Source organism: Phyllopteryx taeniolatus, chromosome 12 (assembly GCF_024500385.1).
Source record: "Phyllopteryx taeniolatus isolate TA_2022b chromosome 12, UOR_Ptae_1.2, whole genome shotgun sequence".
NCBI lineage: Eukaryota > Metazoa > Chordata > Actinopteri > Syngnathiformes > Syngnathidae > Phyllopteryx > Phyllopteryx taeniolatus.
This window is the reverse complement of record NC_084513.1, coordinates 1,272,760-1,286,371: the sequence shown is the minus strand read 5'-3', so window position 1 is coordinate 1,286,371 and position 13,612 is coordinate 1,272,760. Positions and strand designations below refer to the sequence as shown.

General features: G+C 42.4%; 1 protein-coding gene across 1 annotated transcript in view; it reads right to left on the bottom strand.

Moving 5' to 3' along the window:
- Positions 1–13,612, bottom strand: part of LOC133486406 (kalirin-like) — a 218,457-nt gene that overhangs the window by 120,913 nt on the left and 83,932 nt on the right. The window contains 2 exon segments of the mRNA XM_061791478.1: positions 350–541; positions 9,783–9,905. Coding sequence (XP_061647462.1) covers positions 350–541; positions 9,783–9,905 — 315 coding nt within the window.

Genomic DNA, 13,612 nt, shown 5'->3' with positions numbered 1-13,612 from the left:
GAGGAGCAAACTGCTGAGCTGCTGCAGAGTGCAGACTCCACTATTCACTACTACTCGCTTTTAGCGGTGTGCTAATCAGTTTGCTCCAAGCATCAGCATGCGCAAGCACACGATAGCACATATTACCATTAGCATGCCTTAGTATTAGCACACATTAACACGCGTTAGCAGACCAATCTTGAAATTTGGGGAGTTGGAGAAGAACAAAAATCCACCCCAATTGCAAAAGGGTAAACCACTTAATATCCAAGTGGAGCAAAGAGGTCCCCTCTTTGAATGTCATGGCTCCGTACGCAATGAACAACAGCCACAGCAGCCACTGAGTGGGCGCAAATGTATTGTTTCTCACCTCTTTGGTGTGCGTGTGGAAGGACACGGACATGTCAAGCAGCAGCTTCCTGTGCTCAACGCGGCGTACAAAGTCTTGTATTCGAACCTCCAGGTGGCGCGCCGCCTTGTAGATCTCCTCCGGGTCGCACTCGCCCGTCTGGGCCAGCTGCTCGGCCGCCTCCAGCAGCTTGTCTGCATTAGTATATGTGTTCTGGAAGGGAAACATAAAATAATTTCTTTGATTGACGTTTATTTTGATAAAGATGTTGCATTTTAGGGACCTCTCTCCATCCATCCATCCATTTTCTGAGCCGCTTATCCTCACTTGGGTCGCGGGAGTGCTGGAGCCTATCCCAGCTATCTTCGGGCAGGAGGCGGGGTACACCCTGAACTGGTTGCCAGCCAATCGCAGGGCACACATAAACTAACAACCATTCGCACTCACATTCACTCCTACGGGCAATTTAGAGTATTCAAACAACCTACCACGCATGTTTTTGGGATCTGGGAGGAAACCGGAGTACCCGGAGAAAACCCACGCAGGCACGGGGAGAACATGCAAACTCCACACAGGCGGGGCCGGGGATTGAACCCCAGTCCACAGAACTGCAAGGCAGACGCTCTAACCAGTCATCCACCGTGCCACGGGACCTCTCTCTTTAACCTAAAATCAACAACATGCTGCCCATAACAGTCTACCTACAATTTTCTTTAAGTGTTTTTAATTACATTGCATTAGATGTAGTGCAGATAATAAATAATGATCAGTCAGTGCAGTTTCCTCATGCCTTGAAAACCATTTGTGATCAAACCTCTTAAAAAATTAATTTGGATGCCTGCGATTGGCTGGTAACCAGTCCAGGGTGTACCCCGCCTCTCGCCCGCAGTTAGCTGGTATAGGCTCCAGCATACCCGCGACCCTAGTGAGGGTATGTAATTACATTACATTACATACCCATAAGTAATTACAGATCCATATCAAATCTTCCATTTCTGGAAAAGATCACTGAAAAAGTTGTCTTTCAACAGATTCATGCCTTTCTCGTTCAAATCCATCTCATTATTGAATTTCAGTCTGGTTTTCGACCACACATCACTGAGACTGCACTTATAAAATTGTTAAATGGCATCCATTTGAACAATGATGCATCTACAATCAACGTCCTGTTATTACTGGACATTTGATACAGTTGATCACATCATACTGCTTGATAGACTGGAAAAGTGGTTATGACTTACGAGCACTTCATTCAATTGGTTTAAATCTTACTTACAAGATAGGGACTACTTTGTCTCAATTGGTAGTCAGAGCAAACAAAGATCACATGCGGGGTTCCTCAGGGGTCCATTCTTGGGCCTCTTCTATTCAATATCTACATGTTACCCCTTGCACTGATAATAGAACATGAGCATCTCTTATGCATATGGATACACAACTTTATATTTCAATGTCATCACATGACTACAGTCCTTGACTTGCTCTCAGAAGGTGCATCCATCAAATCAAATTGATGTGTCAAAGTTTTCTCCAGCTCAATGCAGACAAGACTGAAGGAATTGTTTTTGACCCGAAAAATGAAAGATTAAAGATTACGCCTCACCTTAATTCCGTGTCACTAAAAGTTACAAATCAAGCCAGAAACCTCGGTGGTCGCCAGCCAATCCCAGGGCACATATAAACAAACAAACAGTCACCCTCACATTCACACCTACGGGTAATTTAGAGTCTTCAATTTAAGGTTCTGTGTAACCGTCTAGATGGCACTGCGTCTTTTAGCAGATTGCTTTTTCAGCATCCCTTCAAATAGGAAGTGAGACCTAGAAAATTTCATCGTCACATAAGGACACATTTTGGCGGAAGTTACAAAGGTAAGACTTTTTTTTTTTGACATATTATCCTTTCAGAGGTGTTATTGAACAGAATTATGAAATTTAAAGCAACAAAAATAAAATAAGTCTTATAATATAATAAAATATTCAAATAATTTAAAAAAAAACGTGCTCTACCAAATGGTTGAAATGTCATTTTATGGTAAAGGTAGCGAATGTGGGGACACTTGTTTTGATTCTATGGATGGGAAGGACGTTGCCTCAATGAGCTCACCCACTAAACCAGTGATTTCTAACCTTTCTGGAGCCAAGGCAAATATTTTAAAACTGTAAAATCTCACGGCACACCAACAAACAAAAATGTCACAAAAAGTGGCTACATCAATTACTGTATGTACTTCCTGCCATCTAATAGAATACCATTTATGTGTTCTGTCTGTCACTATGCCTCACTGGCATAAATCGAGGAACAAAGATAAATTATTTCTTGTAAATAAATACTTTTTTGAGCAACTAAATAAAGTTTTATAATTTCCCACGGCACACCTGAAGAGCGCTCACGGCACACTAATGTGCCCTGGCACACTGGTTGGGAATCAGTGCTCTAAACCACCATTCAAAAAGAGGAGAAAGCTGAAAAACTCCCTCAAAACAGTTTCTTTGGGAGCGCTAGGGGACAAACCTGACCCTAAATCACCCCCAGATCCAAAGAAAGGCACAAGAATACTGTGGCGGTATGAAGACATTGAGGCATTCCAGGTCGAGGGCGTCAGCAAATAGGTCAACAGTTTAAGAACGTTTCTCAATGTACAATTCCAAGGAATTCAGGGATTTCATCATCTATGGACCATGGTCCATCTATGGTCAAAATATTCAAAGCATCTGGATAAATCTCTGCAGGTAAGCGGCAAGGCCAAAAACCAACATTAAAGGCCTTCGATCCCTCAGGCAGCACTGTATTAAAAACCGGCATCATTCTGTAAAGGATATTGCCACGTGGGCTCAGGAACACTCAGTTTACAAGTCAGTTTATAAAGTTCATCGCTACATCTACCAATGCAAGTTAAATCTCTACTAATCTCTAATAGTAGAGCACAGAGTCCAAAGCAAACATGGTGAAGCAGCATTTAGCTATTATGCTGCACACAAATGGAATAAGTTGCCAACAGAAGTGACGTCAGCCCCAAAGTGTGCATGTTTTTAAATCCAGGTTAAAAACCTTTTTTTCCCCCCATGCTTTTTAGAGCATTTCCACTTTTAAATGATATTTCTTGCACTGTACGCTGTTTTAATTGTATTTTTATTTTTTCCTCTTTGTTTTAAATGTTTAGAAGCTGTTTTTTTTATTTGTTTTTAAATGCTTTTAATCATGTAAAGCACATTGTGTTACCTTCTGTATGAAAGGCGCTAAAAACATAAATTTGCTTTGCTTTGCTTTTCTTAACATGCAAAGCAAAAGCCATATGTCAACAACACCCAGAAACGCCGCCGGCTTCTCTGGGCCCAAGCTCATCTGTGATGGTGTGACACAAAGTGGAAAAGTGAGCTGTGGTCTGACGAATCCACATTTCATATTGTTTTTGGAAATCATGGACGATGTGTCCTCCTCAAAGAGGAAAAGGACCATCCAGATTGTTATCAGCACAAAGCCAGCATCTGTGATGGCATGGGTAACTTGCACATCTATGAAGCCACCATTAATGCTGAAAGAAAGGCACATAGAACACATCCAGGCAGTCTTTTTCAGGGACATCCCTGCTTATTTCAGCAAGACAACGACAAAGCCACATTCTGCGCGTGTTACAACAGCGTGGCTTTTTAGTAAAAGAGTGCGAGTACTGGCATGGCCTGCCAGGAGTCCAGACCTGTCTCCCATTGAAAATATTGTGCATTATAAAGTGCAAAATACGACAACGGACCCCTGACTGCTGAGGAATTGAAATTGTACATCAAGCAGGAATGGGAAAGAATTCCACCTACTAAGGTTCACCAATTAGAGTCCTCAGCTCCCAAACTCTTATTGAGTGTTGTGAAAAGGAAATTGTGGTTTGTAAATGTACAGTCAATATTTGCATTATTTATGTATAATGGTGTGCTCACATGTTGTCACTGCCAGGTGTTGACACTGACGTAGATACACTATGTAAGTGCAATTTGTGATCTGCAATGAAAGCAGGGAGCAGGTGGAGGAACAGTTAGAAAGGTGGAGACATGAGCTGGAAAGGAGAGGATTGAAGATTAGCCGAACTAAGACAGAATATATGTGCATGAATGAGAGGGGTGGTGGGAGAAGAGTGAGGCTACAGGGAGAAGAGATAGCAAGGGGGGAGGACTTTAAATACTTGGGGTCAACCGTCCAGAGCAATGATGAGTGTGGTCAGGAAGTAAAGAAACGGGTCCAAGCAGGTTGGAACGGGTGGAGGAAGGTGTCAGGTGTGTTATGTGACAGAAGAGTCTCTGCTAGGATGAAGGGCAAAGTTTATAAAACAGTGGTGAGGCCAGCCATGATGTACGGATTAGAGACAGTGGCACTGGAGAGACAACAGGAAGCAGAGCTGAAGGTGGCGGAGATGAAGATGTTGAGGTTTGCTCTCGGAGTGACCAGGTTGGATAAAATTAGAAATGAGCTCATCAGAGGAACAGCCAAGGTTCGATGTTTTGGAGACAAAGTTAGAGAGAGCAGACTTTCAACGGGTTGGACACGTCCAGAGGAGAAATAGTGAGTATATTGGTAGAAGGATGATGAGATTGGAGCTGCCAGGCAAGAGAGCTCGAGGAAGACCAAAGAGAAGGATGATGGATGTCGTGTGGGAAGACATGAGGGCAGTTGGTGTTCAAGAGGAGGATGCAGGAGGTAGGCTTGCATGGAAAAAGATGACGCGCTGTGCCGACCCCTAAAGGGACAAGCCAAAAGGAAAAGAAGAATAAGTCAGTGTAAACACATTTGGATATGTGTCATCTTGAAATGTACATGGAAACTGACAATCAAGAAAATGGATAAAGGCATTGAATCGTAATTGGGGACTTAGACCTGCAGTGTAAATCCGGCCTGATTGGTGGGCTCCCGCACCCAGTCTATATGCAGTGTATTTCACATAGAGATCTTGGCTTTTTAAACAGATCCCAAGCGGAATACTGCCAGGATATTTCAATGGCATTCAACACAACAGGGTGGAATAAGTGTTTCACACCCCCTTCTCATTGTTTACTGTTGAAACATGAAATAAGAATGTATAATCAATAATGCAAAAAATATTGTTTCATCACATTTGATGTGGTTCAATTGGCTTTACTGCTAAACACTGCTGACAGGGATGTCATGGTAAAAATAATACAAGAAATGTTAAATCTTGAATCTTATTGAAAATATAGAACAAAACCCCAAAAAGGAGAGCATGAAATAATAGCTAAAGATAAGTGATTTAAAAAAAATAAATTAACACTTCCATGATGTGGTTTAATGAGATTTACTGTTAACGCACACACACACACACACACACACACACTCGCACACATTATAAGAACAATGTATATCGGATCTAGCTATATGAAATGTTAGTTCCTTTTTGTGAAGCTCAATATTTCTCCCTCTATGTGCCTAAAAAGGGATTGAACTTTGATTGAAGGTTAAATCTCTTATGATCCAAATAAATCAGATTGTGGTTCTGTTTTGTTATGTATGAATGATCACAGCTGCCATACTTCCTCTTCTTCTTAGACACACATCAGGTCTCGGACTCTTCAGATGGGATGAGACGAGTTATCGTCTGGATATTCCCTCATGTAAGGGAAGGATTAGTCAAAAGATAAAGATTATAATGTACAGGAGATTAATACTTTGTGCTGCATGACTGCTTTAGTACGGGGTTGAGGGATTATTGCAGATTTATAGTCATCCGTGTCAAGTGAATAAAAAAAGCCCCCAAAAAGTGATGGCCAGAGACAGAAAGGTCGTCATGACAACAGATACAAATAAATCTCACATTAAAGGCAGTAAAATGTCATTGATGACTCAAACTGAAAACATTCATGTGTTTTTTCGACATTGGTGTTTAGCATGTTGCTAGATGGATGACTTTTGCAGCAATATGTGACATTCATGCTCATTAGACAACTTGTTTGTTGTTTCATTGTCCCAGTTAATGGTGATGCATAGCATACGGTGATAGTTAATATTAACCCTTACATACTGTTCATTTTCCATGTACACAGTATGTTTTGGGTCACTTTGGACCAGGCCAAGATATTTCCAGAATATATTAATAGTCTGATATTGATAAATGGGTGATTAATCCTTCATCAATGTTTTAGAGAAAAGGGAAAGTGTATTTTAATTATTTTCATTTGGTACTTTTTTTGGGCAGGTACTTGTTTTTGCAGGTTGCAGATTTTGCCAAGACACTATCTGACTTCTATATGACTTTTGTTCCTTATGTTTAGTACCGTAATTTCTCGTGTATAATGAGCATTTTTTCCCCAAGAAATTGTCAAACGTCAATATTGCGCATTATACAGCCGTATAAGGGGAAATGAAATAAAACTTTCACATTTTATAAATGTATGCCGCCATCTAGAGGTTATGAAAAAGCTATACACTTTAATTGCAATATGCCACCGCCACCGAGCGGTTATGAGAAAGGTGTACACTTTCATTCTAATATGCCACCACCGCCTAGAGGTTATGAAAAAGGTGTAGCCTACACTTTCATTCCAATATGACAGGGGTACAGATGACTGTATGCATACAGTTGTGCTCATAAATTTACACACTGACAGAATTTGTGAAATATTGTTTTTTAAAGTACGACTTAACAACAACCATCATTAATGTATTTATGGTTATGTTTTGTTGAATGATAATGCTTTTCTGAAATGCTTGACAGTTTGATTTGAATCCCATCCATCCATCCATCCATTTTCTGTACCGCTTATCCTCACTAGGCACTGCTCATCACCTGTCCAATACAGTCCCAACAGTGAAGCACGGTGGTGGCAGCTTCATGCTGTGGGGGTGTTTTTTAGCTGCAGGGACAGGACGACTGGTTGCAATCAAAGGAAAGATGAATGCAGCCAAGTACAGGGATATAGAATGATTGTTGAAATTTTATTCTTGACAAATCAACTGTTTATGGTTCAATCACATTTTTTGCTGTTTGGGCTTCAAATCGAGACAATCAATTCTCAAAGTCTCGCAGCTGCACCTGTCAAGTTGACACACTGACACAGACATCAAGGCATACATTTGGACTATTTCTTCAGAGTTGGTGAAATATCAAAATGGACATTTTATCTTCAGTTAAAAACAACCATTCCGGGTTGCAGTACTCTCAAACACCAGTGGGTGGCGCCTTGCGTGTATGTTTGAATATTAAGCAAATAGTTCATTGCTGTATTTGCGTTCCGTTGTCGATCTGCCCAGCTTGGTCTTCAAAAGGATCCAACCTTTTGGTCGCTATCTTCAAAAGAAGGAATGGAGTCTTTCTGAAAACGGGAATCCAGATTTGATGGAGAGCTGCTAATTAGGTTAAGGTCCAGTAGGCATCTTCTAGTGGTTGTCTCGCACAGCAGGGCCGCTTGGAAGAAAGCAGTTTATCAAGTTGTGGGGGAGTCACTGTGACACCTCAGGTTGCAGGGAGCATGTCCTCTACAATGGTTTCAGCTGTGGAATAGTTTTTTCTTCAGCTTTTTGGTCAACTGTATCAAATTCTGGCATGGTAATAGAGTAATTTCTAGAAGGTTGTAGATGTTGTATCATTATTTCATTTTGCTGATTTGTGCTGATACTTGAGCTAATGGATTTTATTTTTTCACTAAAATAGCAAACAAATTCATTGCATTTATCTGTTGTGTCAAGTTCGAGCGCCAGTACAGTGTAAACTTGTGTAAAAAATGACATCTTAACTATTTTGATTTTTGTGTATTTTTGCACACCTGAGGAAAAGTCATCAAATTTCAAGGTGAAAGAATATCGATATGATGCAGAATGCGGCTTCTGCTTTCTGCATCCCGCGCCTGCTGGTCTTCATCGCTTTCCGGCGCTGTGACGTCACACAAGCCAAACATCCTGTTCATTCGGCGTTGTGTGCTATTTTTCCATGCTGTTGTTCCCGTCCTATATTTGTTGTATGATTTAACGATGTCACGATGGTTTAGGCAGCGTTGAGGTTTTTTTTTTTGGTTTTTTTTGGCTTTTTCTAGTGAAGAAGGAATACGTGACCAGTGGACAGTGAAAGTCACTCGACAGGGGAAGAAGCGTGGTAAGCTATGGGTGCCTAAGCAAGCATTCCAAACTCTGTGCCGATCACTTCGAACCGGCGTGTTTTGAGAAAGCATTGGATACACAGGTGTAGTTAGGCAAAGGCTGAAACCAGCTGCGGTGCTATTTTTCCGATGGCCATCGGGACCTCCATCGCCACCAAGAGAACGAAATCTCGTAGCCGACACGATGCACCAGCGAAGCGGCGCAGACACAAGGTGTGCATTTCCTTATATATACCTACAACTCAATTATGGTTACTATGCACTGGGCAGTAGGAAAAAAAGACCCACACAGTAATTTTCAGTACTGTCGTCTGTACTTTTGCCTCTATGACAAGCCAACAGACACATGGCAAAGACTTTGTGTGCGCCGTGTTATAATGCAACTCGAGTCGCAATAGTTGTGCTCAAAAATATTGGCACCCCTGGGGTGCCATTATTTCAAAAGCCATGAGTGTATAAGAAGACATGCTTTTGATATACCGTCACATCGAGCCAGTGGCCACTCTCTTTTTCTGTTGTACAGCTGCTATTTGCCTGCTCGTCGTCGTCGCTGACAGGTTCCGACCTCCTGATCGGCTCAAATATGTACGCTTTGACGATGCCAAGTTAAGTTGGGTGCTCCTGTACGTCGAAATCCTTCCCTTCCACATATTCCAACACATTGCTCGCCTTTGCGTATAGAGTGTAGCGCGCTGTGTTTGGGAATTGCAACGTCACTTCTGGTAGCCCTTGTGGTGGATAGAGTAACCGCACCTCGGTGTCTTGAGCTTCGGGTATGTTCGGGGAGGACTCAATATGCGTCATAAAAACCAAATTTTTAGCTAACCTATGGTTGAAAACTTGCTGGAAGTTACGTGCATGTATTACATAACATATATGCAATGCAAATATGAATTTTAACTGACCCCATAACATACTTGTCATCTGACTTTTAAGATTACATCACTGCACATTTTTCATAGGATTAACACACATGATTCTCAATTATACATTATACTAAGAGCTGTCCATTGATATTTGATAAGATGTACCACCCGTTGTTTTTGCCCCCACATACTCCCCATGCCCCTACACCCCCGTTGACAACTGGATTAATAATGTAATGCTGTACCGCCCAATGTTTTTGGAGTATTATTTACCGGCGAAAATGTACTGTCACCCCCCTCCCCTCCCCCGTTTGATGATCGGCCTGAGAGGGGACGTCTTGAGCCGTCGCTTTGGGCGTCATTCAAGTCAGCACCGCGACTGGAAACAGCTCCAAGTGTCATGCAGTACCGTTCAACACAAACCATTTTAAAACTATTTTTTATTTTACTATATTATTATTTTTGTACTTTACTTTTAAGAGAACAATGTCCAACCTGGGCGACGTCTTCAAAGTCGTCATGCCGTTTCTGCAGGGCTCGAGCTCGATGAAGAGACTTTCCCACTCCAGTGTGCTTGCTGAGGAAAGCTTCGCCATGGTTTTCGATCCAGTCCATCACCTGACAGGCAGAGAAGGAACTCAAAATTTTGAGCACATTTAGAAGAACTAAGCGACTCACTTCTACATGACGGGCCACCACACAAGCTCAAGTAGATTGTTACCAAAATGGCATAGTGAGTTAATAGTTAAATTCATGTGTCTTGTGTTTTATTCCTTTCTGAGTTTAGTTTTTTTTTTTTTTGTAGTACAGTGAACCCCTGTTCATTGTCGGGGATAAAATCCAGAATTATCCGCTATAGATGTAAATACATCCATCCATCCGTTTTCTGAGCCGCTTCTCCTCACTAGGGTCGCGGGCGTGCTGGAGCCTATCCCAGCTATCATCGGGCAGGAGCCGGGGTACACACTGAACTGGTTGCCAGCCAATCGCAGGGCACATAGGAACAAACAACCATTCGCACTCACAGTCATGCCTACGGGCAATTTAGAGTCTCCAATGAATGCATGTTTTTGGGATGTGGGAGGAAACCGGAGTGCCCGGAGAAACCCGGGTCCTCAGAAATGTGAGGCTGACGCTCTAACCAGTCGGCTACCGTGCCGCCGATGTAAATACAGAGAAACTGTATTAAAAACTATTTTTTCTTCCAGTTTTACCACTCCTGCATGCTTTACACCGATGTAAAGATATTAAAACACACCTTTATAAACATATATTTGATGACAAAAAAAAAGCACATTTTAAGCATAAAATGTATAGACTGTTCGTATTGTAGTGTTACCTTGTTACATATGTGCCTTTAACAGGCTGTGTGATGTGTGTCATTGGGTAGCCATCTGTTCAAGTTGAAACAGTATAATTAAAGCAGCTATTTGTTAAGCTGTATGAAGACTCACTTTAAAAATTTGCATGGTCTAATATTTTTGTTTTCTCTTTATGGATTTGATGTTTTGTTGTTCCTGTTCCTTCTGGCTCTCCTAACCCTTTCTCTGGTGTGTAGGGTAGGGGAGCCTTTTGCCACAGTTTTACCAATAAAATACTTGAAAATGACTAATTTGCAACATTATGATTTATCCATCCATTATCTGAGCCACTTATCCTTACAAGGGTCGTGGGCGTGCAGGAGCCTATCCCAGCTATCATCGGGCAGGAGGCGGGTACACCCTGAACTGGTTGCCAGCCAATCGCAGGGCACATATAAACAAACAACCATTCACACTCACATTCACACCTACGGGCAATTTAGAGTCTTCAATTAACCTACCATGCATGTTTTTGGGATGTGGGAGGAAACCGGAGTGCCCGGAGAAAACCCACGCAGGTGGGGCCGGGGATTGAACCCCAGTCCTCAGAACTGTGAAGCAGACGCTCTAACCAGATGTCCACCGTGCCGCCACATTATTGTTTACTATTATATTATTTTTATATATTATTATTTATTATTATTTAAATTTTGTTCAAAATGGCTGATGGGGCATAATGCCCCAATAATTCTTCCTAACAACAAGCAACAATGAATTGCTTTGTACAACCAATTTTTTTCAATATTTTAATCAAAAGATTTTAAATGATGATAAATCCATTCATTTTCTATCGTGCTTGTTTTCAGTAGTGCCACAGGTAAGCTGCAGCCTATTGAAGCCAACTTTGGGTGAGAGGCGGGGCACACCATAAACTGGTCACCAATACTGTGTAAACGGCAAGCTCTCGCCCGATGGCACCGTGACCACAAAAAAAACTCCAGACCAAGCGGCATCACTATCGCCGCTCCCCCCACCCACCGAGGTGGATGATCACAGAGCACGTAAGCCTAAGCATCAAAGCGGAGACACAGACGTGGTTTAGAATGCGGACGCTAAGTGAATTACAAGCCCACGGAGCATCAAAACTGAGACAAAGACAACTGTTTTCGCACCAGAACGCTAAATTAATTAACTTCCACCACCAGCCAGCCTGGAGAGCCTGAACAACAAAGAATTCTCCTTCCTGCTGTGCGTCGTGACACCTGCACATCTGGGCTGAGACAATGGACGATACACGAGCGACCCCCACAGGTGGCGGAAGGCCACTGCAAACCCGGATTAACTGAACACAGTCTGCACTGGACTTGAATGTGATCTAATATTTTAAGAACTTTATATGATCGCCACTAGTGACTGTATTTCTGCAAACTTGAATATCTGATGTCAAATCTGTTGTCAACTGAACCGGATGAAATGTTTCACCCCACAACACGAATGCCACATTGTAAATATTAGTGTTGCCAACAATCCCACACACTTGAAACATTCGTTACCGGGATTAAAGAGGATGGGCACGTGACAAGGCAAAGCGGAACAATGGTCTCGTTATCTCAAATCCAAGAATTAATATGTTACTCCACTGGTTTTAAACCACAAATTATACTAAGATGAAATGTGATTCTAGGCCTCGCTCTATGAAGCGGATAAAAGGCCGAAGTTCCTTTGTCTCTCCCTCTCTCACTCTCTCTCGCTCGCTCGCTCACTCTCTCATTGTTCCACCTGCCGAAGGTCTGGCCCAGCCCGGGGAGCCCCCAACCTCTCACCACGAGGTGGCGGAGGCTGGGAGACGCCGAACCTCCCTGCCGCGCTGCCAAGGGAGCACCTGCCAATTCCCCAAAGCTACCCTTTTCGTTGTGGGGCAGTTTACGGACAAGGCTCGGTTGGGAAGTAATTTGCTCTGCGAGTTTTTTCCTGACCGCGTGTCAAGCATTGCCACTGCCAGCACGCCGGCCAACCTGCACTTGAAGTGTCTTTTTCTCTTTCCTTGCTTTTTCCGCAAACCATCACTCGTGAGCGCTCTTGCCAACCCCCGGAACGTCGACCCACCTGCCTGAATTGGTCAACTCACGTAAATCAAACTTGCAGTCTACTAAAAGTACAGATTAGTGCATATTTGGATTTTAAACTAACGTGAACAGGAATTCCAGCTATACGCATTGTCAACCCATGCTCACTACCAACCTCACATCACAAATCAATTTCCTTTGCCAATGTTCGTCTGTCCTTTGTTTGTTTTCTGTGTTGTTGTTTTTTATTATTGCTTCCCTGTAGATTCCCCATGTTAGATCATTAAATTTTCCCTAAAATTCACTACACGCATTGTTGTGTGTTTGGGTTCGAGGAAGAAAAACTCTGGTTGTCTAGAACTCCTATTTAATTCATGTAGCACCCTTCAAATTACGAAACTGAGGATAAAAGATTTGCCGTCACTTTGTCCTGAAGTTTTATACATCTAAAAAGTGACATGGTGCCCCTTTCTAGATAAAATAGCTTGATTTATAACGCTTTACTTTAAAATTGCGCTAAACCGGAAGTAACGCAGGCGTCGCTTCCAACTTATTCTTTTCTCCTAAATTAATTACATTTTATTCAACAAATATACGCTAAAGCTGTATATCATAGTCTACATATCAACAAGCAACCATTCACCCTCACATTCACACCTGGGCAATTGAGAGTCTTCAATAGGGGTAGCATGCATGTTTTTGGAATGCGGGAGGAAGCTGGAGTACCATACCCAGAGAAAAAACAGACACGGGTTTTACTTTTGGCCACGGTAGGGCGAGGGATACTGGTTAAAGTAAGCCATTTTAAACTAAAAAGAAATACTTTTCCAGAGGGAGAAGCAGCAGCCAAAACATCCATCCATCCATTTTCTGAGCCGCTTCTCCTCACTAGGGTCGCGGGCGTGCTGGAGCCTATCCCAGCTGTCATCGGGCAGGAGGCGGGGTACACCCTGAACTG